Source organism: Martes martes, assembly GCF_963455335.1.
Source record: "Martes martes genome assembly, chromosome: 6".
In the NCBI taxonomy this organism is placed as follows: Eukaryota; Metazoa; Chordata; class Mammalia; order Carnivora; family Mustelidae; genus Martes; species Martes martes.
The window spans coordinates 146,247,445-146,273,123 of record NC_137893.1 but is presented as its reverse complement, the minus strand read 5'-3'; the positions used below and the strand labels follow the sequence as shown (position 1 = coordinate 146,273,123).

At 45.2% G+C, this 25,679-nt stretch overlaps 6 protein-coding genes across 6 annotated transcripts; 2 read left to right on the top strand and 4 right to left on the bottom strand.

Moving 5' to 3' along the window:
* Nucleotides 1–6,287: 6,287 nt before the first annotated feature.
* Nucleotides 6,288–6,674, bottom strand: LOC308343903 (histone H2A type 1-H; the record flags this gene model as incomplete). The annotated part of the gene is made up of 1 exon (XM_080805134.1): nucleotides 6,288–6,674. One exon carries the CDS (start codon nucleotides 6,672–6,674, stop codon nucleotides 6,288–6,290), a length of 387 nt encoding a protein of 128 aa, XP_080661260.1.
* Nucleotides 6,675–6,959: 285 nt separating this feature from the next.
* Nucleotides 6,960–15,317, top strand: LOC308344877 (histone H2B type 1-K). The gene is made up of 2 exons (XM_080806698.1): nucleotides 6,960–7,396; nucleotides 13,133–15,317. The coding sequence occupies exon 1, from the start codon at nucleotides 7,007–7,009 to the stop codon at nucleotides 7,385–7,387; it is 381 nt and encodes a 126-aa protein (XP_080662824.1). The 5' UTR covers nucleotides 6,960–7,006; the 3' UTR covers nucleotides 7,388–7,396; nucleotides 13,133–15,317.
* Nucleotides 10,142–10,453, bottom strand: LOC308343991 (histone H4; the record flags this gene model as incomplete). The annotated part of the gene is made up of 1 exon (XM_080805277.1): nucleotides 10,142–10,453. One exon carries the CDS (start codon nucleotides 10,451–10,453, stop codon nucleotides 10,142–10,144), a length of 312 nt encoding a protein of 103 aa, XP_080661403.1.
* Nucleotides 15,318–18,351: 3,034 nt separating the features above from the next.
* LOC308344430 (histone H3.1-like) lies at nucleotides 18,352–18,672 on the bottom strand (the record flags this gene model as incomplete). Its single annotated transcript, XM_080805972.1, has 1 exon — nucleotides 18,352–18,672. A coding segment is annotated over one exon (321 nt), but the record flags the coding sequence as incomplete, so codon positions are not given.
* Nucleotides 18,673–19,034: 362 nt separating this feature from the next.
* Nucleotides 19,035–19,427, bottom strand: LOC308345155 (histone H2A type 1-B; the record flags this gene model as incomplete). The annotated part of the gene is made up of 1 exon (XM_080807108.1): nucleotides 19,035–19,427. One exon carries the CDS (start codon nucleotides 19,425–19,427, stop codon nucleotides 19,035–19,037), a length of 393 nt encoding a protein of 130 aa, XP_080663234.1.
* Nucleotides 19,428–19,748: 321 nt separating this feature from the next.
* On the top strand, nucleotides 19,749–20,129 carry LOC308345083 (histone H2B type 1-K; the record flags this gene model as incomplete). The annotated part of the gene is made up of 1 exon (XM_080807043.1): nucleotides 19,749–20,129. One exon carries the CDS (start codon nucleotides 19,749–19,751, stop codon nucleotides 20,127–20,129), a length of 381 nt encoding a protein of 126 aa, XP_080663169.1.
* Between the last annotated feature and the right edge of the window lie 5,550 nt (nucleotides 20,130–25,679).

Below are 25,679 nucleotides of genomic sequence, written 5' to 3'. Positions count from 1 at the left end.
GAGGCGCGGCCGCGAGGGGAACCTGCCCGGGTCCCATCTGGGGCCAGACCGGTGGGCTTGGCGCGCAGTCCTGCCGAAGGGGGTCCCCGGGTCCCGAGGCGCGCACCTGCCGGAGGCCCGGACGCCGGGAGGCCGGGCCAGCCTCAGCCCGCAGCCCGCGCTGCCCGCCCGGGCTCCAGCCGCCTCGGGGCCTCTCTCTCGGGCCTTCCCGGGCGGCGGGAACCGGGAGAGGAGCGCGGGCTGCTCGTGCGGCCTGGAAGCTCCACGGGACGCCCCCCCCCCCCCCCCGCCAACTCCACTTTTAGTAGGTTCTGCGAGAATATCGCTTGGCCGCAGAATGAATGATGGGCAAAGATGCAGTTCCACGCTTTATGAAAGCAACGTCTCTCAGCAGCCGGCGGCCAAGCACAGAAGCCTGGTTTTATTGTGTGTGGACGGGGATGCCCGGGTTAGGGCCGCCTGTGACATTTTGAAGATCCATAGAAAATGCAAGCAAGGGAGCTCAGAAGTACCTGCACAGCTGTCCGGATAAAGCCTCTCGGCAGTGCCAAAATGCTTCATGCTTCCTTTTCCAAGTCCTCAAATCTTGGTGTCCTTCTCTACCTTCTCTCACTTCCTTGGGGGATTAGATCTGGTTGTACCCACACTACGAGGTTTCAGCCAAGACCTCTACCCCCAACTCCAAAGGTGATGTTCAGCCTCTTGGTTGGACCCTCCCCTTCCCTGGACGTCTCACAGACCTTTCACATCGAATTATGTCTGCAGCTGAATTCTTGATCTTTTCTGCAAACTTAAACTTTCTACTTCTCTCCACTTGGTGCAAACGCTGGTTGGGTAGTAAAAAGACAAAGAGTAGATGACAGCAGGCTTGATCAGATGCGGAAACTAGGTACCATCACACTGTCCTACCTGATGCACTGGGGAAAGAGAGGCAGCTCACTGTGATTTCTAGTTGCTTCTGACAACAGTGCTGGGTTAGGTCTTGAGGGTGGAGTGGGGCGAAATGACCACTGTCACACCGTACTCCTTCCCCCAGGGAGAGAGATGGAAAAACTCTAATATTATCTCTTTATGTAAACTGATCTACTGAAAGGATATGTTGGAGACTGACTAGTATGTTCCGGGAGCCTCCTGATTTATTCAGCAGTGGTACCGGACCAAATCCGACCGGCCGATCCCTGACAATGCTTTCTAGTTCTGGTCGGATAATTTTTATTAATTCGTAAACTTTTCGAGCAAACAAAGTAGGAGATGGAATGATCTCTCCACAAAAATATCAATGAGTTTAGCAATTCTACCATGAAAAGAAGACTGGCTTTGGATAGGTCAAATAATATTTATTTGCACAAGCAATTTTACCCTCAGAGTTCTTTTGGTATTTTGCTTCAGATTATTCCAAGGAAGGCTTGAGATCTTAAATTCATATACTGATGGCCAGTTGTGGATCTAGATATCAGTCAGGCATTCCTGTAAATAATCAGAACTCCTATCAGGTGCTTAGAATAGCACACCTGGGACTGAGATTCCCTGGTAAGTGAAGCCCTATCAAAGATGTCAGCCTGGTATAAATTTATATTCTTTTGTCCTTAGTCAAGCATCCTCATTATCCATAACCACATGCATTTCTGAGATTTTATCCTTATTAATTATCTGAATCATGCAGTTATTTGGGGTACAAATATTTGATTTTATATTCAGTATTAAATTTGACCTTATAATTGTTTCTTATCCCCAATGCATTACAACAGACCCATCTAGTAATAGGTATGAAGATGAGGGGGTAAGGACTCGAACATGGGAAAAAGTATGTATTAACTATGGTCCCCATTTTCAGGAATCTGTACTGTAAACATTATTTGAATAATTAAGTCTAGTTTTATGCTTTCTCATTTTGTATTTGTTAGTGCAAATCTCATAGTGATACTCCTGCTAAAATCTTCCAACATCTTCTTTTGAACAACCTCACCCAAGTTTTGCACACTTTAGACCAAAGTCTATGAGACCAGATACTGTTGGGTCCCCAATGCTGGGTCCGCCAATAATGGGTCCATGGTCAAAGGAGCGAGACTGATACAAAGAGAAGGTCAAGCAAAGCTTTATTTCGCACCAAGCATCAAGAATCAGCCCAAGGGCCAAATACACTGACCCCACGGCCCCTTACAGAAAGGACGACCCCTCCCTCCTTTCCAGACTAACTTTTATAGAGCGAAGGCCATGTGGTTGGGCCTGGCCACGCACAGGTGGCCAATGAGATGCACACAGTGATGCTAGGTGACCAATTGAATTACAATTGAATTACAATTGAATTACAATTTACCCTAGTAGACATTTGAACCAGCCTATCACCTAGTTCAGAATTGGCGCCCAAAAGGTGCCCAAAGGGCGGGGCCCATACTCCTTGGTTGCTAGGAGACAGTATGCGCCCCCACTGATTGAATACCTCCACCTGGCCTGACCCACCCTTGTATTTGGACTTTGTTACGTGGGACTGGTTTCCCGGAGTTGCTTTTAAATAAGTTCCCCTTTGGGGGGGGTGGGCAAGGTCAATTTAAGTTTTGCAACAAAATGGCAGTTCAACGGGGTGGGGCCGCTCTGGCTGAATAGGCCCTTAAAATAGTTAAGAGAAGGCAGTTCCGTGTGGGCTGTGTGTTGGGGTAGATAATACCCTGATTTACAGATTTCTCTCTTACAAATTGAGATTCGGATTAAAGAAATAACCCTGCACTTTCTTGTTTTACTCAGTTGGAGGGTGTGACAAGTACCATAGGCTGGACGGCTTAAATAACAAATGTTAAAGCAGATAGTTAGTGAGGCTCAAAATGGATGCCTGGAGGCCAGCAAGGAGGAGGCGACCGCGGGCTGTGGGGAAGGTCAGGGGCCCGCCCGGGCAGGGCCGCGAGAAGCCGGATCCCACCGGGCAGGCCCAAGATGGCGGCGCCACGACCGGAAACCCCGGAGCCGGTGAAGAGACCCTGCTTCCGGCCCCAAGTAGTGACTGTTCTGCCTCCTCGTTAACAACTGTCCAAAAAAGACAGAAACCCAGTCCCTGGGGGACACAGCCCTCTCTTTCCCTCTTGAGCCGCCTGTTCTCATATCTCGAGCGTGTAACTTTTCGCTTTGATAAATTCCCGGCTTCTGTCTCGTGTCCCCTGTGTACATGTCTGTCCTTGAACTCCTCCTCAGCACAAGAAAGAGAACCTTCGCGGACTCCTTTGGGTCTGGCTGAGTCGAGGCCCTAGCGCTCAGGATCTCCCCAGGTCACCCAGCCACTCAGTTATTTCTCACAGTTCTGGAGTCTGGGAAGTACAAGACCAAGGTGCCCGCAGATTCAGTGTCTGCTCAGGACCCGTCTCCTGGCTTGTAGGGGTCCCCATCTCCCCGTGTGCTCACGTGATTTGTTTGTGGGTTGGGGGCGGCGGAAGGTGTTCTGGTCTCTTCTTAGGAGAGTGCTAATCTCAAATCTCATCATGGGGATTCTACCCTTAAAACCTCTCTTTAATGGCTCACTCTCCTCTGGTCTGGGCCTCAACTATTCATTTTGGAGCTTTCACCTAATGCTGCAAAGCTGGATTCTTTCCCAGTAGCAGATAGGTGAAGTGATTTGCTGGATCTGGAGAACGGAGAGCAGGCCAGTGGAAGGAAGCTCCTCTCGTAGTACTTACAATTTTTTTTTTCTTTTTTTAAGATTTTATTTATTTATTTGACAGACAGAGATCACCAGTAGGCAGAGAGGCAGGCAGAGAGAGGAGGAAGCAGGCCCCACGCTGAGCAGAGAGCCAGATGCGGAGCTCGATCCCAGGACCCTGGGATCAGGAATCCGAGCCGAAGGCAGAGGCTTTAACCCACTGAGCCACCCAGGCGCCCCCCCCTTACAATTGTTTTGTCACCTTCCATTTGCAAGGATGGAAACATCTAAGATTCTTACAGGAGTATATAACCTTACTAAAGATTTTCAGAAAGTCTGTAGATTTTCTCATTTCTCTAAAAAGAAAACACATTCCTTTTGAATTCCCCAATGAAAGTAGTTAATACTAGCTATATATGCTAAAAGTTTTTCAAATACCATCATTGACATTACTTTGATGTTTATATTCATGTTAATTATGTCAGAGGCATAAAAATGTCCAGTGCCACCCCCCCAGCCTCCCCCCGCCCCCCCCCCCTCCAGCCACCCTGCCAAGAAAGACTTGCAGCCCAGCTGCAGAGTGACTGTGGTCTGGAGCTGGGCAGCCGCTGAGCTCCCTCGGCCTTTGCCTCACTCCAGGTCACACCCTTGTCCATGGCAGCCCACAGTCCGGACAGAGCAAAGTGGGGCTATAAAGACTGGCCCAGGGGAGGTTTTGCCTGGCATGGGGCATCACTGGTAGGCAACCCAGGCATCAGAGCTCCCACATTTGTCTGCCTTGTAGCACAGTCTGCCATCCTCTTCTGTCCCATCCTTGTTCCTCTTCCTCCGTTCACAGCTGTTAGCCTCTAATCACATTTTGTGCCCCAAACTCCATCTGGGAATCTGCTCCCAGAGGACATGACCTGTGTGGCTATGCTACCATAATCTTTTTCCTGGGTCTCCTGCATTTTACTCTTGCTTTATTCAATAGGGCTTCTGCACACAAAGACTAGGAGTAGTGTAGGGGCCCAGGGCAGGCTGTCCTCAAGTGTATCACAATGGCACAGTGATTATCTTGAATGGGAGCTACTCGGGAAACAGCAGGCACAAGGACATCACACTGAAAGCAGAAAATAAATCTCCTCTATTCAAGTCACCCTCCCAGCACTGAGATGTAAAAGACATCCTTATCACCAGAGATAGGAAATTGAGAGCCAAGAAAGCTGTAGAAACAAACTTTGTTACTTCTTTACTGATCTACGACTTCAACCCAGCTTTTAATTAGAATTCCTAACTAATTCAGGCTCCCAAACATCTGTTTTCTTTATCCTGTCAAATCCTCACATTTTTTTTTCTCTTTGTCTAAAATGTATAAAAACTGCCTGCTTTGATCATTCTTTCAGGTGTCAATTACATTACTGGACCTCCCCATGCACATAATAAAACTTTTTTTCTCCTGTTAATCTGTTTCATGTCAATTTAATTCTTAGTACTGCTAGAAAGAACTCGGACAGAGGAAATTTTCTCCCTTTCATTCAGTAGCAAATAAATCTGTGTGTACTGAAGCATAAAGTGTGTGCTCCTAAATCTTTGTTTGTGAGCCACATGATAAAGTTAATTTTACTTTTAGTATTTTTTTTTTTGGTTTGTTTTTTAAATGGGTTGGAGTCCATAGATTTCCACATGTAGCTGATTTGTATTATCAAATTTATTACCGCAGAGCTCAGGAGTGCTATTGTTTCTGATCACTCATACACATTAATTTACACACCCTACAAAGTCCTATATTGTGCTCGCCACCTCCTGTTTTTCCATCATAGCCTTCAGAGCCTGCTGGCTGTTTCCACACGCTTTCTGTCTTAAGACCTTTGCATTTTCAGTTCCCTCTACTTGGAAGTCTCCTCCCCTCATACCTACCTGGCTCATCTCTTCTTTTGATTTATGTAGGTCTCTGATCAGTTACCCTTTATCTAAAGTAGGAGTCCCCATTATGCTCTGTAGCTTCTCTCTTTTCTTCATAGGATACTTATCACCTTACCTATTTGTCTCTCCTGCCTGTAAGTAGCTCCCAGAGGCAGATATTCTAGATGGCATCCACTGTTGTGTCCTGGGCTGAGTGAATTAAGCAAATAGATGTGTTCCAAAGAAATAGAACCAAGGATTTACTAATATGGGATTCAGTATGTTCTGTGTATCTTTAATCAGTATCAGACTCCCTTCAAAATGAAATTCTAAAGAAAATGGAAATGACCAGTAACAATCCCAACATCTGGTGAAAATTGTAGTTAGACCACTTAAGTCAAGCTGTCCTCAAATTGCTTGAGTTATCCTGGGACAGTAGTCAATGCATGCTAGCCTTACTTTTGGCAGCTTAAAACCAGTAATAGTTAAGACCCTCATTAAAATGGGCTGAGGGTCTGGCCCGTTTGGCTCCTTTTGTAACTATAGAGCAAACTTTCCTCAACCTGTTAGCTTTCCTCCTGAACGATTTCCAAGTTGGCTTTCCTGTAGATCTGACTACGTCTAGCATTACCAGTCGGGTTCCTCCTCCCAGAACACTTAACGGTTATTACTAACCGCCACAAAATGTAAGAGCAGATAAAGTGCATCAGCTTTTTCTTTGAAACGATAGGTGGCTCTGAAAAGAGCCTTTGGTTTCCAATGTCCCTAACCTTGCTCCTTATTTGGCCTTGTGGTGGCTCTCGGTCTTCTTGGGCAGCAGCACGGCCTGGATGTTGGGCAGCACGCCGCCCTGCGCGATGGTGACGCGGCCCAGCAGCTTGTTGAGCTCCTCGTCGTTGCGGATGGCCAGCTGCAGGTGGCGCGGGATGATGCGCGTCTTCTTGTTGTCGCGCGCCGCGTTGCCCGCCAGCTCCAGGATCTCGGCCGTCAGGTACTCGAGCACGGCCGCCAGGTACACCGGCGCGCCGGCCCCGACCCGCTCCGAGTAGTTGCCCTTGCGCAGCAGCCGGTGCACGCGGCCCACCGGGAACTGCAGACCCGCCCGCGACGAGCGCGTCTTGGCCTTGGCGCGCGCCTTGCCGCCCTGCTTCCCGCGTCCAGACATACCGAACTCAACCGCGCTAGAAGAAACTGCCGAGACTAAAGCACCACCCGAGCACTCTTTATAACCCCCGTTGAGCGCGAAAAAGAAGGTTTCTCATTGGTCAAGATTGCAGCTTCATATTAACCAATGGAAGTGCAGCTCTGGGATCCTTGCATTCTGATTGGGCAGCACCAAATTCTGACGTTGCCTTGAAGGGCCACCAATCAGACACAGGACCGTAATTTACACCTTATTTGCATAAGGTTTCTGTATAAAAGGGACTAGTCGCACGGGGCTCACGTTCTTTCACTTTTTGTTTTTACACTAAGCGTTTTTGGCATTATTTCCGAGTCATGCCCGAGCCAGCCAAGTCGGCGCCGGCCCCGAAGAAGGGCTCCAAGAAGGCGGTGACCAAGGCGCAGAAGAAGGACGGCAAGAAGCGCAAACGCAGCCGCAAGGAGAGCTACTCGGTGTACGTGTACAAGGTGCTGAAGCAGGTGCACCCCGACACGGGCATCTCGTCCAAGGCCATGGGCATCATGAACTCGTTCGTCAACGACATCTTCGAGCGCATCGCGGGCGAGGCGTCCCGCCTGGCGCACTACAACAAGCGCTCGACCATCACGTCCAGGGAGATCCAGACGGCCGTGCGCCTGCTGCTGCCCGGGGAGCTGGCCAAGCACGCCGTGTCCGAGGGCACCAAGGCCGTCACCAAGTACACCAGCGCCAAGTAAACTCGTCAAGTAAGAATGTTTAAACTTAATCCAAAGGCTCTTTTCAGAGCCACTAAGTTGTCGGTAAGAGAGCTGCAAATTCTCGGCCGGGATCGAGGCTTCAGTTCCAGGCAGTTACCCCGAGGCGGCTCTGCGGGTTCCATTCCTCTGAGTAACCCGCGCTGTGCTCGTAACTGCCTTTGGCCGGAAGGGACCGGGTGTACCGCGCGGCGTCTGTCGCCGTATGTTGTAAACAGGAGCCTTAACGGACGTTAACGCAAATGGGTGCTGTGTGTGAGCACAAAAGAATTCTTGTTTCTGCCGCGAAAGTGGATCCTTTGGTTGTGTTTGTTTAAATCCTAATAGCTTGGGTCTTGTGGCCTTTCTCCGTTGCAGTTCTAATTTGCGTTTATGTATTAGTAAATTTAGCCCCTAGTGATTAACCAAAATCCGCCCTGTGGCTCAGCAGCCATCTCATGTCCCAGGCGGTTGCTAATGGCGGAAAGGCCATTAAGTTGACAGAGCGTTGATCTCAAGCTTTTAAAAAGTTGGCCTCTCCTGCCCACATCTTGGCCGACCATGGGAGGGGGGAGGGGTCTGCAGGGAAAAGATAAACAGCTTTTCTCCCGACTAAAGAAATGGAATACTGGAGCTCACAAAAAAGACACGCGGCTAGTTTACTAGTTTGTCATACAACGGCTAGAGAGCTAGTTAAGTGGTAGGTGGCATAATGGGGAAAAACAAGGCACATAAGTAACAAGTGGGATCCTGTGCCTCTGATAATTTGAGCAAATTAAAGTCTGCAGAACTGTTTGCCTATTTGTACAAGAACATTGATCTGAACTTTGTGATTTCAGCTGCTAAATTCTGTGCTCTCCAGAGCCATATCTGTGTGAAGAGTGAGAGAATACGTGATTTTCTCAGGCCCACAGTCAGACCTACGGTAGAAGACACTGGAATAATTGGATCAGATTGGGCTAGTCAGAGGCACATCTTGTACCTGTCCAGAAACTCTCCTCAGTTCTGCACCATAGGAAGGACCAGGACTGCAACCCACTCTGTGATGGCTTCTCTAGCTACCCAGAGAGTGGTTAAAAATATTACAGGTTTGGGTTATAGAATATAACATTTGTGACTTGGTTGACGGCTGTCAGCACGTATATTTTGCCAATTTAAAATAATAAAACCTATCTCAGAAGATTTACATGAGAATCCATGGAAAGCATTTAACACAAATTTGAATTAACTATTACAGGCAGGGTTTCTTCCCTTTCACTCTATCTTTGCCTGTTACAGTGCCTTGCAAATTTTAAGCTTTTGGTTAATCAATCATTGCTTATTAAGAAAATAGGAAGACCAGTCTGTTATCAGTAATTTCAGAAAAGCCTTACTCTCCAACTCAAATAATGAGATAAGCAGCCTCAGTTTTTTGGTCTATGCCTGCAGTTCTTTGGCGAATTAAGGGAGAGGGAAATAACCCCTATATGAACAGGCAGCATTTGCAAAAACTACTTAAACTATAAACCCAACATTATTAAACGTGACTCCAAAATAGCCAAAAAGCTTGTAAGAAACTAAGCAACTTTATTATAATCACAGAAACGCAACTTAAATACACAAGATTTAGTTTAGCAAATGTGGACCGGCAAAAAATGTCTGCACTAGTGAAATGTTGAAGATGGGGAGTAACCGGAACTCAGTACTTGTAGAGTATGGGGGTCTAAACCAAAAACAACCCCGGAATGCAAGCTGCTCGTGTTGTGTTGAATATGCAGACCTCCTTACTAAGCAATGCCCCCCACCCCACCGCCCCAGATCTGCAACCAGAGAAGGGTACAGTTGTGTGTACAACGCCCATAGCAGTGTGATTTGTAATGGGAAATAACAGTAATTTAAATTTCCAGCATAGAGATGCATACTTAAGTCTAGGTCCTATAGTCTTTAAGAGGGATACATTTTCAAGACCCTTGCTAGAGCTCTCTGCAGCTCCGCTTAACCGAACACCAGATTATTTAAGGTTCCTGATGTGTGGATTTTATCCCTTTGCTTATACCCTTCACTCTGACACTAAGGTCTAAATTCAAAACAGAAAATTAGTGTTGGGTGCGGTCTTTTAGATCTAAGACCTACAGAATCTTGAGACTTTTGGTTAGACTAGTGATCCAGATACCATGTGATTCCTATGTCACAGGGAAAAAAAAGATTGGTCAGCAGGAATTCAGGGTACCTGAGCCTCTGGTCACTTTGATGGCATAAAGAACCCAGTAAGCTGCATTAAACTTACACAGCGTTTCGTTAACATAAGGACCTAGTAATCGATAGGTGTCTGAAGGGCTCGTTTTTTCCAGCACCCAGTGGCACAAATCCAAGTCTTCAGGTAGGGAGGGCAGATTTTCAGTCAGAGTAAGCTTGGTCCGAAGACCACTTCTTCTGCCTGCCTGTCTGGCAGGGAGGAGAGAAATGAGGTTCTAGGTGGGAAGGCCAGACCAGAGTTGAGGAGGGAGGCAGGCCTGGCGGCTGCAAGCCACCCACCTTCCCCGCCTGGGTTCCGCCGAGCGTGGCCGCCCCTGGGCGCCAACTGCCACCGGCCGCGCCGCTGCCTCCACAAACCCGAGAACGGAACCCTCGTCCAGAGTCCAAAGAAAGGACACCGGAAAAGTGGTAAATGTGCTGTAAGTCTGCCCGGAACAGCTCTTCCTGCGAGCAAGTGGGTGGCCCTGAAAAGGACCTTTAGGGAAGGCGGTGAGGCTGCAGCCCCGAAAGCTGCGGCCAGGCTCAGCCCCCGAAGCCGTAGAGGGTGCGGCCCTGGCGCTTGAGCGCGTAGACCACGTCCATGGCCGTGACCGTCTTGCGCTTGGCGTGCTCCGTGTAGGTGACGGCGTCGCGGATCACGTTCTCCAGGAACACCTTGAGCACCCCGCGGGTCTCCTCGTAGATGAGGCCGGAGATGCGCTTGACGCCGCCGCGCCGGGCCAGCCGCCGGATGGCGGGCTTGGTGATGCCCTGGATGTTGTCGCGCAGCACCTTGCGGTGGCGCTTGGCGCCCCCCTTGCCCAGGCCCTTCCCGCCCTTGCCGCGACCAGACATCTCGGCAGCCGTAAAAGCACAAAACTGCCTCTCGGCCGCGCAGCTCCTTTTTATCGGTAACCTCTGCGGACCGGAGTGGAAACCGGAAGGGCTGTGGCGGGAAGTCCCTCTGGGTTGGAGGAGGGGATCTGGAAAGGAACAGCCTGCTGCCAGGGTGCTCGCTTTTGTTCCCCGAGTGTAGCCTCAAGACCTAAGGCTCTTTGTTTCTTCTCTCTTGTCCTATCCTCGTGAAACAACACAACTTTAACACTGTAGAGGATACGTTTGAAAAAGAGAGAATAAAATATGCTGTTTTTATCTGCACATATATGCATGCATTTTCTTTTTCTAACAGTATTTGCGTAAGATTATACCATTTTGTAAAGGTTTTCTCCTTGTTATGGGGGGGGGAGGGGGGATATGTTCCAAACACTAACTTCTTAGAAGTGAAACACGATGTGCTAATAGAATAGAGAATTTAAAGATCTTCCAGGGATATGGTTAAATTCTCTTCCACTGCCAAAGGGGTACCAATTTTCATTTTCAACAACAGTTCCTGTTATATTTTACTCATAATGAGTAGAACCATTTAAAAAAAAATTTTAACTATAATAATCCAGACTTGGTTTCTTGTATAGAGCATTAATTTTTAAAAAGTTAACCAGCTGGCTAATCAGTATAACATATATTTTCTCCACTTACTTGAGGAAATTAATTGTTTATGTATGGAATAGTTCACTTCAAATCATTTCTTGAATTTTCACTGTTCTGTTGATCAGTCTGTGTGTACTGCTGAAGTATTACAATTATTTGTAACATTGAGAAATATCTTAGTATTTGGCTGTACATTTATTATGGTAAATTTATTAGCTTTGGAATATTGTGTCCTCCTAACCTGAAAAATACTGAATCTCTCCATCAGACTAGGTCTTTCAGTGTATCTCAGTAGTGTTTTTTCTTTCCCTAGATAAATATAATTTTAAAAAACTTTCTAAAACTTTCATTAAGTACAAGAACAATTAATTTGTCATAAACAAACAAGTAGAAAATTCAAATTCAGGGAAAAGAAAGTATACATTGTTCATTCTAAGAAAAAATTTTTTTATTTTTTTTGAGACTTTATTTATTTGTCTGTCAGAGAGGGAGGGAGCACAAGCAAGGGGAGCAGCAGACAGAGGAAGAAGCAGACTCCCCACTGAGCAGGGAGCCCCACTGAGCAGGGAGCCTCATATGGGACTCAATCCCAAGACGCCAGGATTATGACCTGAGCTGAAGGCAGATGCTTAACCGACTGAGCCACCCGGACACCCCTAAGAAATTCTTTATTAAAAAATATACTTAATATTTATACTTAGTTAAATATATATAATAAACAAATATAAATACAATGATATACTTAGTTAAATATATATAGTATAAATACATATACAATATTGCTTAAATTCTGAGAAATTTTAATCACTATTTTCAACATTAGCATGGAATCCCCTTGTTACCCAATTGTTTTCTTGCTATCCTTTATTTCAATGTCTTACTTTTAGAGATGTTGAATTACAGCATTTCCAAAGTATTCCACTTAAATTTCATAAAATAAATAAAAAGAATTTATAAATGTCATTAAAATATTGAGATTTTTTTCGGCATTTATGTTGCAATAAAAGAAACTTGCCAAACACTTGAAGAAACAAAACTGATTCAAATAGTGGGAGGCAAAATCAGTATATTTTAATAGAGGGGAGGAATAGCATAGTTTAGTTTAAGGGCAAATAGAAATGGAAGATAAGAGACTGACTTCTCTCTGAAGGTCCCTCTATTCCTTTTTTCTCTTTCAGAATTTCTTTCTCTATCCTTTCCAAATGTATGTAAATCCTTCTGATGGCGAAATGTCTTTGGCCAGCCTCTTAACTCAGGAACTTTCCTCAAGGATCTTTGACTCCTTTATTTTGAAATGTAATCATCAAGGAAAACAGTACTCTATTTGTCAGTTTCTTGAAAAGGAAATTTAACTTCAGCTAATATCTGAGACTACATTGCAAATCCTACCTGATGTAAAGGGTTGTATCTGATTAGCTCTAAAAAAAGTGAGATTTCTTTGTCTTTGCCATCTCTTTAGAAGACTGCCAGTGATGAGCCTAATATTCTGGCTTTATGCTTATTGAACAATAAAATTGTTTTCTTGGGGCACCTGGGTGGCTCAGTCTTTAGGTATCTGCCTTCAGCTCCCGTAATGATCCCAGGGTCCTGGGACGGAGCCCCGTATCAGGCTCCCTGCTCCCAGGGAAGCCTGCTTTCTCTCTCTCCCACTCCCCCTGCTTGATCTCTCTCTCTCACTGTGTCTCTCTTTGTCAAATAAATAAATAAAATCTTTAAAAAACATTGTTTTCTTTTTTCCCTTATATTTCCCCAACATTAGTTCATTGAAATACCTTTTACAGACCTTACTTTCTCTACTTTAAAAATCAGTAAAATTCCCACCAACCAGTAGACTCCCTCTTCATCTGATTTAATGGAAACTTGCATAACACAGTCATGATAGAAGGTAGCAATGGACGGATATCTGAAAAGTTGGTCAGGCTCTTTATAGTTTCTGAAATTGATGGCCAAAAGCATTTATCTATAAACCTACAGTATATTATTTTGTAAAAATGCAAAGCTTTTTCTTTTTCTTTTTAAAAAGATTTCATTTTATTTATTTGACAGAGACACAGCAAGAGAGGGAACACAAGCAGGAGCAGTGGGAGAGGAAGAAGCAGGCTTCCCGCTGAGCAAGGAGACCGACATGGGGCTCCATCCCAGAACCCTGAGATCATGACCTGAGCCAAGGCAGCCGCTTAACCGACTGAGCCACCCAGGTACCCCTTAACCAATTTTTCAATGGAGAATTTGGTTTTTTCATCCTTTACCAGATGGAATATCGGCAGGAAAGTGACGGACTCCAGGAGGAAAGTGACAATGTCATCTGCTAGGCCCCAAGACCTGACCTTTGCTGCCCACCTGCTTGTACTCATTGATGTTTGTCCCACATTTTCCTAGAGCTCTTCTTTCCAGCAGATCTCTTAGCTCAGGCAGCCGACCCCAGGAGCAGAGTATCCCGTGATGGAAAGTGAACCTACCCTTCAAGTATTAACAACCGGCCAGACCACCCAGACCAGTTTGAACTAATCAGGACTCCGACCTGTGCGGGTGGACCACTGAGTGACCCACAGAGTGCCTTACAGTGACCTGTACTTCATTATCATACTAAAATCTGCCCAAGGAGCACAAAGCTCATTTCCATAACACACAATGTGAGTCTAGGCATGTTTTTTAAGGCGCATGTGAGGCTATGCCTGCCTCTACATACAAGGACAAGGCTCATCTTCCTACATATTCACCCTAACCCTACGTAAAAGGAACCCATTCACCCTTGCCTGGGGAGTCATGGTTTTGGAAGTTATTCCCTGCAGATATTTGCTACAGATAAAGTTTCCTTTGTGGGACAACTTACCTGGTGCAGTTTCTTTTTTTAAGATTTTATGTATTTGAGAGAGAAGAGAACCGGGGAGGAGCTGAAGGAGAGGGAAAAGCAGATGCCATGCTGAGTGCAAATCCCAGGGCTGGGTGCGATCCCACAACAGGGGATCATGACTTGAGCCGAAATCAAGAGTCGGGCACTTAACTGACTGAGCTACCTGGTGCAGTTTCTATCTGTGATTCCCAGGGGAGTGAACTCACACATGAGTTCCCTTACAATGGTACAGGTTTTCAGTGTTTATTTTGTGTATTATTTCTAAAAAACGGTTGCTGCGGTCAGTGTCTTCCAGTTTGCTTTCAGACCTTATTCCACATGAGAGAAACCAGGCCTCCTAGTCCCCTTTGATTTGGGCTGCAGCCCGCAAATAAATTGATTAGGGACCGTAAGGGGGAAGGAGTAGAATCCAGCCAAGGCAAGGGCGGGTCATCAGGCTAAAGGAAGGACTGGTAACCATCCTTCCCTCCTCTTGCCTCTGTCCCCTCTCCCCCAATCTCCCTACAATGCCCACATGGTTTTCTTATTGTTTCTCTGCACTATTATAAAAAGTCCTCATCAAGCCTATGGAACTTGAAATGAGTAGATCATTCAAATTGTCTGTAACGGATATATGAATATCTACAAATAAATAAAAGTGCTCAATTACATTAACCCAGAACATTAGGGAAGAAAAAGCCTTAAAAGTATTGTAAAGAGACAGGTTTCCTTTGTTTAAAACTTTTGTTTAGAAATATTCTGTGTATCGTTTAGAAATATAATGCAGATTTCAGGGTTTTTTAATTAATACAGACCTAATACTGTACTAATAAATACAAATATTAACATTAGGTACTAGAAGATAGCTTAATAGGCCACCCCAAAATATCCCACTCTGACATAATAAGGTTGATTTTGAGCTGAAGGCATTTGAGATGAAGCAGAGAGAAGAAACGCTCTTTGTCTTCCCCCTTATTTGCCTAAAAGCAGGAAGTAGATTTACAAAGCTGTCTCTCCTTCCCTCTCTACCAGGAAGGACAAAGGTTAATCCCAGTGTCAGGGTAGGCAGTTAGTTTAGGCTCTAAACTAAACAGCAAGGGGGAGGCCACGGCCGGCTGTGCAGAGGTCAGAGGCAGGTCCGGGCAGCGTCTGCAAGAAGCTGGATCCCACCAGACAGGCCCAAGATGGCCGCGCCGCGACCGGAAACCCCTGAGCCGGTGAAGAGACCCTGCTTCCGGCCCCAAGTAATGACTATTCTGCCCGCTGGTTAACAACTTGTCAGTGGAAGACAGAAGCCCTAACCCCAGGACGCGTAGTTCTCCCTCTTGAGCTCACCATGCTCTCTCACATCCTGAGTGTTCTTTTGTTTCAATAAACTTTCCTGCTTGTACCCCTCATACACTGTGTTGTGTCTGCCCTTGAATTCTTTCTTGTGAGGAGACGAAGAGCCTTCCGTGACATCTTTGATATGGGTTGGGTCCAGACCTCAGGCCCAGGTCTCCCAGCTCACCCAGCAACACCAGTAGGCAGTTTTAGACCTTTATCAGTGGAGAGGGCCCCAACTTAAATCTGCCTAACAAACTTGATTCTTGTGTTCCTGGTAACCTTCCCATAACTAACTTCTCCTCACCTTTTGTGGTAGGCTTATAAGGGCCGAGGGCAGGAAGCCCCAAAGATGGGCCTTTTTGCCGAAATTATTCTGAGCTGAAGACAGTAAAGACCCTGTGGGCTCGAGAGAAACTTTTGTGCCTCCCATAGGTACATAGAAGAATCGAAATTGGGGTCGTTCCCAGAAGAGGATTATTAACAGAGGTAAACGTTTTCTGAGTGACCCACCTGTATGACGGGGCAAACATCTAATTACGGAACACCCGCCCTTCTTACTGCCTCATGAAGGTCGTCCCTTCCCTTCGAAATCCCAGACGCCGTCTTAGTTCAGAATGAGATATATGCCTTCTTTTGCCTGTCTTTGGAATTTCCAGGTCTGTGTGGATTCCCTGTACAAATGCTATTAAATTAGACTTTTCTCCTGTTAATCTTTCTCATGTCAATTGGATTCTTAGCCCAGCTGGAAGGACCCTTGAAGGGGACAGGAATTCTTGCTCCCTGACAAGTGGGAGACAGTATTTAAACGGTATTTTTAAGGCATCTTGGGGGGTTCCTGGTTGTCTGCAGTGTGACCTCCATATGTACACGAGGTACACATGTTAGAAAGGAGACAGCAAGCCCCACATGGAGTCACTTGAGTAAACCCCACATCAGCAAACCAAGATTTAATACCTAATCTAGTCACAATCTCACTCCCTTGGAATCCCACTGCCACCCCCAGGAATGTAACCTTTAGCCAAGTGCAATTAACCTAGTCTGCTAGTGAGATAATCCACCCAATAGGCCCGCCCCTTTAGGAGGATGACCTTGCCTGAAACAATGCATTCTTAGCTGCTAACAGTTTCCTTTTTCTGCCACCTTTCCACCTTTAAAAGCCTTTTCTTTTCTATAGCTCCCCAGAACGACTTTCTATTGCCAGATGGGATGCCACCTGCTCTGTGAATCATTGAATAAAGCTAATTTGACCTTTAAATTTACTCAGTTGAATTTTTGTTCTTTAGCAATGTTAACAAAAGTCTCTGTGTTTTTCTCTTGGGAAAACTGTCTTTTACTACAGGGATCTCAGTCGAACACTCAGAAGAGTAGAGGAAAAGTCATTTTTCTTTCCCTAAAATTGGAAGACATATTTAAGGACAGAACAATTGAATAATGAGTAAAATCATGTGGGTCACACAGCTTCTAAAAAGCCCATCGAAAAGTCAAATATCTTACTATGGGAGGGGGTGCATCTGAGTGCCTCTCATTGTTAGATACTGTCATCAGTGTTCATTTTTATTCCCAAAAGTCATATTTACACTAGGACTAGAAGTGGTTTACCTTAAAAAAAAGTAGTTATGTTTTAAATACAAGAAATAGAAACAAGAATATTAATATGACATATTAATAGACTTTAAGTGTTAAAGAAATCCCAGATAGGAAGGGGCGCTTTCAGGGAAAAATTGTAATTAGGCTGAAAAGTCATGGGTAGGTCAAATTTTAGAACAAGGGTTTTTAAGCTGGAGTCCATACATGCCACAGTACCCCCAAGGATAAAAATCGGCAGTGCATGGTGGGGGGTGCGTGGTAGTGAGGAGAAACCGCATGAGTTGGGATGGAGAAACATGATTTACCTGACTGCTCTTTACAATGAATTTAGGCCACAAACCTCAGTACTTGTCACCCAGTGGAAATCACAGATAATCTCATGTCTCATAACAATTACCAAATTACTTGAACCGTTATTTACTCGTCTGATTAGCGATGGCAGTTGTTAGGCTCATCAAGCATGTATCATGTAATGTGTTTGCTAGTTAGGCACATGTCAGTCCTATCAAATTTATTTTTGTTAAAAATACATCACTAACTAATGGGATACGTTTTTTGTAATGTTTGCATTTCATGCACCTCAAATATTATTCTGAGAAGGATTTCCATAAATGTCACCGGGTAGCCAAGGCTGTCCAAGATATTCAAGAAAAAAAACTAAGAATGCTTCCCGCTACCCCCCCCCCCCCCCCTTTTGAGATGACATCAGTTAAAGGAGTTCAGTGAACAGATAGTAGGAGGCAAGATTCTGTACCCTGGGCAATAAAACCAGTTGGCAGGGGTTTTCCTTATTTCCCTTTTTTTTTTTTTTTAAGATTTTATTTATTTATTCGACAGACAAAGATCACAAGTAGGCAGAGAGGCAGGCAGAGAAGAGAAAGCGGCTCCCCGCGGAGCAGAGAGCCTGATGCGGGGCTCGATTCCAGGACTCTGGGATCATGAGCTGAGCCAAAAGCAGAGGCTTGAACCCACTGAGCCACCCAGGCGCCCCTCCTTATTTCCTTATTTCCTAACAGTAACAAAGGTTAAGTGTGACGCTCGTCAACGGACCTTCCTCCATCCCTAACCTGCCCGCTCAGAGAGGCCAGGGGTTGTCAGAAACCCGCCACACACTGTACTTCATTCCTAAGCAGCCCTTGGTCAAACCACATCAGACTCCTCTATAGTATTTTCCTGACTCCACTCGCTCCTGTGAGTCTGGAAGGCAGAACAGCCTGCGGAGTTAGCAACATTGCACATTTCAATTGCACTAGTTCCGGGAAACTTCCCTTAAATGTTGAAGTGCGACAGAAATCACCCCGAGGCAACAGCCCTGAAGATTTTAGGTTCATCCCAGATGTGAGAAAGTTTTCTCGGGCTCCAGAATGGTGTCCTGCATACCAATGTAATCCCAGTATTTTATTCACTTGGCAACATGGAGGGTGGTGGGGGGCAGTGCCTCAGAGCATGTGTACTGTTAGGAAACACGGGTGTGGCTCCTGACAGCCTTTGGATGGCGGGGGGGGGGGGGCGGGGGGCGCTATCCTGTAATGAGGCCCTCCATTAACCTGTAGAGGACCCGGGTGTCCTTGGGCATGATGGTGACGCGCTTGGCGTGGATGGCGCAGAGGTTGGTGTCCTCGAAGAGCCCCACGAGGTAGGCCTCGCACGCCTCCTGCAGCGCCATGACGGCCGAGCTCTGGAAGCGCAGGTCGGTCTTGAAGTCCTGCGCGATCTCGCGCACCAGCCGCTGGAACGGCAGCTTGCGGATCAGCAGCTCGGTGGACTTCTGGTAGCGCCGGATCTCGCGCAGGGCCACCGTGCCGGGCCGGTAGCGGTGCGGCTTCTCCGTGGCCGGCTGCTAAACTCAGCCAGGGAAGCTGATGTGCACCAGAAATGTCACTTACGAAAGCTAATAGCTGCCTGTGGACGCACACTACCTACCTAAACAATTAGACGAGATACCCAGGAGGTGTTTACAATTACTGCAAACCTCAAATGCGACAAAATCTATCGTACGTGACAGTTTTGGACTAGACACAGGGAAGTGGGCTTTCAACCCGAGAATAGGAGTTAAAGAACACTCCGCTTTCAAGTAGGTTTCACCTTCTCTTCCTATTTAGCAAAATAAATGTTAAAGTTCTTTTCCAGAAAATATAGGTGGCCCTGAAAAGAGCCTTTGGGTTTAGACAGGAGATTTGAGCTGCACACTCTGCCAGTCTTCTACTTGCCCTTGGCCTTGTGGTGGCTCTCGGTCTTCTTGGGCAGCAGCACGGCCTGGATGTTGGGCAGCACGCCGCCCTGCGCGATGGTGACGCGGCCCAGCAGCTTGTTGAGCTCCTCGTCGTTGCGGATGGCCAGCTGCAGGTGGCGCGGGATGATGCGCGTCTTCTTGTTGTCGCGCGCCGCGTTGCCCGCCAGCTCCAGGATCTCGGCCGTCAGGTACTCGAGCACGGCCGCCAGGTACACCGGCGCGCCGGCCCCGACCCGCTCCGAGTAGTTGCCCTTGCGCAGCAGCCGGTGCACGCGGCCCACCGGGAACTGCAGACCCGCCCGCGACGAGCGCGTCTTGGCCTTGGCGCGCGCCTTGCCGCCCTGCTTCCCGCGTCCAGACATACTAGCCCCAAGTTTTAGCAGTGCATTAAGTTGCCAAAACTTAGTCGCGAGGGTGGCACTTTTTATAACCCTTATCGGGCTTGAAAAAGAAAATTTTTCATTGGTTGAGATTGCAGCTTCATTTTAACCAATGGAAATGGCAACTTTGGATCCTTGCATTCTGATTGGGCAGCACTAACTTCTGACGTTGCCTTGAATGGCCACCAATCAGACACAGGACTGTAATTTACACCTCATTTGCATAAGGGCTTCTATATAAAAGGGATTGGTTACGCTTCCTTATCATTTCTTGCTTCGCAGAGGTCTGAGTTTTTGTGAATCATGCCCGAGCCAGCCAAGTCGGCGCCGGCCCCGAAGAAGGGCTCCAAGAAGGCGGTGACCAAGGCGCAGAAGAAGGACGGCAAGAAGCGCAAACGCAGCCGCAAGGAGAGCTACTCGGTGTACGTGTACAAGGTGCTGAAGCAGGTGCACCCCGACACGGGCATCTCGTCCAAGGCCATGGGCATCATGAACTCGTTCGTCAACGACATCTTCGAGCGCATCGCGGGCGAGGCGTCCCGCCTGGCGCACTACAACAAGCGCTCGACCATCACGTCCAGGGAGATCCAGACGGCCGTGCGCCTGCTGCTGCCCGGGGAGCTGGCCAAGCACGCCGTGTCCGAGGGCACCAAGGCCGTCACCAAGTACACCAGCGCCAAGTAAATAGCGACTTAGCTGCGAGTTGAAAACTAAAGGCTCTTTTAAGAGCCACCCATGTTCTCAAAGAAAGAGCTGCCGCTTGTTTCCATCCTTTGCTGTCTCCTGGAATTTTGCAGTAATTGGTCTGCGAGGTACGGCAATCACTGAACAATGTCACGGTTTCCCTGTCCCGGTAACTAAACGACAAAAACATTACCAGGCCCTGCCAAAGGTCTGCAACTCCTTTGTGCAAAGTAACAGCGCTGAGTTTGTCACTGTCCTTTAGGTTTTCAAAAGGCCTCTTCCACTGGTTCTGGTCACCATCGGGATAAACTCGAAGCAAATTCAAATACTCTCCGGTTGGTCGGGAGTTAAGCGTTGGGCGCGGGGGTGGCGCAGGCAGTTTGAATTTGCCGCCCGCCCTCCCAGCGCCCCGATTGGCTGCCGGCAACTGGGTCGCGCCCGCGGGTCCACTCGCGCGGAGACCGGCGGCCGCTCCCAGCCGAGAGCCCCAGCGGCCCCGCACGCAGCAGCCCCCGGAAGGAACATTCTCCCGCGGTCTAGGCTGCTTTCCATTGTCCTCGACTTGAGCGTTCTATTCTTGTGGGAATGGCGTTTGTATTTTTCCTCGGAATTTTCGTCAGAAAGGAATTGGGAGGATGTCATTTTCAGGCCCAGAAGTATCCTTGGTTTATTTCTGTTTAGGGCGCCGCTTTCCCTTTGCCATATATCCATAGGCTGGAAAATACTACAGGACGAGACGGCTCTATGGGGGGTGGGGGGGTGGGGAGGTCCTGTGAAGGCAAAGAAGCTTGATGGTATTTATCCTAGACTCTCCTGAAACAAAAATCAGTATTTATTTTAAAGTTCCTTTTGTTGCTATTTTAAATCCTGTGTTTGACATTGCCTGGAACCAGTGAGGAAGAACAAATTCCATGTCAGGCTGTTGTAAATAAGAACCAGTCACCCAACAATTTTAAGTCTCTGGATTGTAACTTTTCAGTATTCAGTGTCTCTTTGCTTCAAAGCCACGATCTATAAAGCATTTGGAAGCTTCGTCAGGGTGCTGGTTTGGGGGTTAGGTAATTTTAAAAGCGTTTAATTTAAATATATTATCTAGTTTATCTAAAACGGATTTAAATTTAACACAGTGGCTTGTTGACTCAAATCCTACTCATGTTTCAATGCCCACTTCAATCTGCCTGCTCTCTGAAACTGCCTTCTGTTTTCGAGCTTCTTCCAACAGTTTGTCCAGCATTTGGGAACTGCCTCCATATAGTTCCTCATATATATCGGTTGGAATTGCTACTAACTGGTTTGTCGTATGTTTCCACATAGTCAATGTCCAGTCATAACAGAAAAAACAAAGAAAGTTCTTTCCTTCATCTCCATCTCACACTAATAGTAACTGAGTATCTGTAAATGAACAGAACATAAATAATTTTTGTCACTTCTGTCACATGTCACATAAGCCCCTGGCCCCTCTCCATTAATCCAGATAGATGATAATTTCCAAGCTAAATACTTTTTTTGTTGTTTGTCTTATAGGATATAGAAATCAGAATAAAAAACAAAAGGACTTGGGGCGCCTGGGTGTTTCAGTCCTTAAATGTCTGCCTTCAGCTCAGATCATGATCCCAGGATTCTGGAATCGAGCCCCACATCAGACTACCTACTCAGCACGAAGCCTGTTTCTCCCTCTTCCACTCCCCCTGCTTGTGTTGCCTCTCTCACTGTCTCTCTTCTCTGTCAAATAAATAAATAAAAAATCTTAAAAAAAAAAAAAAAAGAAAAGAAAAGGACAGAGATTAAGACAGAAGATGAGCCATGGGCAATAGTCCATTCCCAGATGAAAATTTGGAATGACTAAGTTTTCAAAAACTACAAAGTTGAAAAGATCCCAGCTAATTCTCCTATTACTCAGAAAATTAAACTGCCTAGGCCATAAACAAATCAGGTAAATAAATCAAATTTTCATCTTTGAGGTAATTTGTACCTTGATGGAGTCCCCTTGAAAATAAGGCAAGGTTTTTATACTTCCCTTGAAAAACTGTTAACACTTTAACCCGTTGTTAATCAGCTTCAGAAGAATTGGTTCAAAGCTAAACTAACACAGTACGTCATTGAAAAAAATACACTGTGAAATATATCACAAAATAAAAAGATATTTGTTGCTCAAAGTACTTAGGACTATTTGACAGGTCTTCCCCAGAAACCACAAACCAGAATGCCTAGAACATTGTGTTAGAACTAGCTGCTTGTATATAGCCTTTTTTCCAGCTATAGCAAATGATTATATTTCATTGTTCTACTGTGCACTTGTTTCTTTTTAAACTAATTGCCAACAGTTGTTGAAATCAAGGCACCCACTCCCCAGGGGAGTTAAAAGAGCCCCACTGACAAAGTCTATGGAAAGGTCAGTGGCCCTATATCTAGACACCATGCAGATGATCTGTTCTTCCATTTTCCCTTTGGTATGTTAAAGTTAATTCCATTGTACTATAACTTTGGCTAATTTTACTTTCAAGTTTTGATAAGATATGGTAAATTTCCAATTAGTAATAACTATATTTACAAAACTCATCATTGATTCAAATGACTTATCTTAAGCTTTAATTTCAAAGTGTCACTTTTCTTGATATTGCCCCCAAATGTTGGATATGCAACTCTCTTTAGAGTTTGCATTGCATGAAAGGCATATTTGGATTCTGCACATCAAAGTAGAGCAGAATTTTTAAATTTTAATAATAAAAAAAGGATTTCTGGAGAACTTGTTTTGCACATTACTAATATTCTTTCTACTCTTTGTCAGTGAATCTGTTCTAATTTACTATGGAAACTATACTATGCACTTGACATTGGGAAACCCGGTAAACATGTGGTTTGTGCTCCTACTATTACCTGCACACCATCAGATCTACAAAACTATGATGTATACATCAGCATTTGATTGTCATACGGAAGTGATATATACCAGGCCCAGCCCGAGCAAGTGCTGAAGGAAGAAAATAACTGTTAGAGCAAATAGCTCACACTGCAATTATTCCTACTTCTGAAACATAGTTGTGCTTTTTATTTTTAATAACAGGAGGAGTTTCTTATACATTGCTGATTGAGAAAAACAATCTAGGTTTGAAACTAGGCTGTGGCACTTAAAATTTGCATTTACACATTAATTTCTCTAGCTTTTTTCCTCATTAAAAAAGGCGGGTAAAGTAGTGCTTCTGAAGAATGAACATTTTTAACATGCCTGAAACAATGTCTCGCATATGGTAAGTAGTCAACACATGGGATGTAATCCCACTGCTGACACCAATCATAGCAGCCATATTAAAAAGAGTAATAACAACGTACACTCAGGAGCATCTGTGAAAGACAAGAGGGAGGAGAGCAGGATTGTTCCCACTGGGAAGAAGTGGAGTATTGCATCTCATTGTTTACTTTTGCTGGGAAGAGAAATGATCTACGATATTGATCTAAAGTGATTCAGGTGTGTGATTGATTTGTCTGGCAAGGCAAAGATGTGAAGAGGACAAAAGTGGAGGTTTGTTGACAAGTTTGGGGGAAGAATGAGACGAATGAACTCAAAATGGTCCCAGAGTCTAAAAATAGTGTTGGCCCATGCCAATGCCAGCCACGAGGTCCATACTTCCAAGGACGCTCTCAGTAATCAGTCAGATAATACCAGCCACGTGCACGTCACTGTTTCCTTTCTTTTCTTTTCTTTCTCAGCGCCCTTCCTACTGCCCAAGCAGTTGGTAAGCGAGGTGGCCCGGAGTAGAGGTTATATAGGAGCTCTTCAATATAGACTTAGTTTGGCAGAGCTGACCTGGATACAGACTCTGCCAAGTGTCCCATATCCTAGGACAAGTCTTCTTGGATCCATTTTGTCCTCATGAGGCAAATACAGGACTTCACCAAGATAGACGCTCATTCTAGATTTGGTGTGTTTCACTCTCAGGCCATTGCTAGCAAGCTTATCTACGAACTTACTGAATACTTTACGCCTCCTATCTCACAACACTATTTCCCCCCATTTCACTACATTATAGAGAAAAGGTGAGGCAATGCAGAGAGGGCCATGGGACTCAGTAGTCTCAGCGTGTAGTGTAGACTTCATGACGGCAGCCTCGTCAGTTCCTAGGAGACTCATTAAAAGTGGTATCTAGGAGTTTGGCAAGTTATTGGAGTCCTTTTCAGCTGGATGGCGTATAGGTCCTGAAAAGTGACAAAGTGTAGCTATAATTTCCGCCATTGATGAAACACATTGGTTATAGAACAGAGAGGCAGAAATGGAGGGATCCCTCAGGTACAAGGCTTGATCACCAGCTCAAACAAGCTTCGCGTCCCATCCTTGCATCTCAGGGCTCACTCCATTCAGTTTATTGGATTTTTGGTTTTTTTGTTTTGGGTATTCAAAGGAGGAATGCCTCGGCCAGTGGGCCACTGAGATGACTCTATTAAATTCTATTGATTACCAAAAATGGTTTTTTCAGGTAAAGTTAAAGCAACTTTAGTTAGATTCACTAGCGGGCTTAAGAGATGTGTGGTAAAGATTTAGGTCTTTGGATTTAGGCCTTTGGAATCCTTTGTTTCCCAATCTTAAGCTTTTGTCTTCTGGCACTTTCTCTTTTTAGGAGAATGGGCAGACAATGGAACAGAGACAGTCCGAGTGTTCTTTAAAAGGCTGTCGTAAAAAATACACACTGAAAGCCAATCAACTTAGTCTCAGAAATCTTCAAATACAAGTTAAACTACACTAATGTGAGTTATTACAAAATTGATAAATACACGAATAAAGTTTCAATAGTTCTTAAGAATTGGTTACTTGGTGAAATGGATTTTAGATAACTGAGTTGAGAAAAACTGTCCTGTCTACCCATATTTCCTCCTGTGATATTTCCATATTTGTCTATTTAACCTAATAGTGATTAGGTTAAATTTCTTTCCTTCTCCCTTAGTATTTTATTTAGGGTGTCTTGGTGCCATATAACCCTACAAGTTACACAATATGTAGATGGCCTCACAGTAGAATGAGAAGAGTAGTGGATTCTGGATTATGAGTTATTTTCTATAACTAAAAAGATTTTGCATGCTCTTAAAATATGACTGAGACATGCAAAATGGGCAAATCATCATCATTATGGAGAAGCAGTATGTGCAAAGGAATGAATTTTGGGTTTTGGTCATTATTTCTCAATTTACAAAAATTAACTGAGTTTCTGTCCAACAACAAACCTTTTAAAAAATTATTAAATATATATATATATATATATAACCACATATAGCTGCATTGGAGGATTAAGAAATCCAATGCTATCAGACTCTTATTTAAAGGTATTAAAAGATGTAATATGTTCATGGACAAGAAATATTAAATAGCTTAGAGATGTCAGTTCTTCTAAAGTTGGTATAATTCAAGGTACTTCCAGTCAAAATCCTAATGTTAGTTTTGGAATTTGGAAGCTAATTCTAACATTTATTTGAAGAGTGAAGTGATTTTTAAAAATCCAGGAAACTCTCAATGAGAGGAAGAATATGATTTAGCGATAAAAGACTTATCTAAATGCTACA

What these genes read in the sequence shown, in the direction of transcription:
- LOC308344877 (XM_080806698.1), top strand. Translation starts at nt 7,007, where the DNA reads ATGCCCGAGCCAGCCAAGTCGGCGCCGGCCCCGAAGAAGGGCTCCAAG.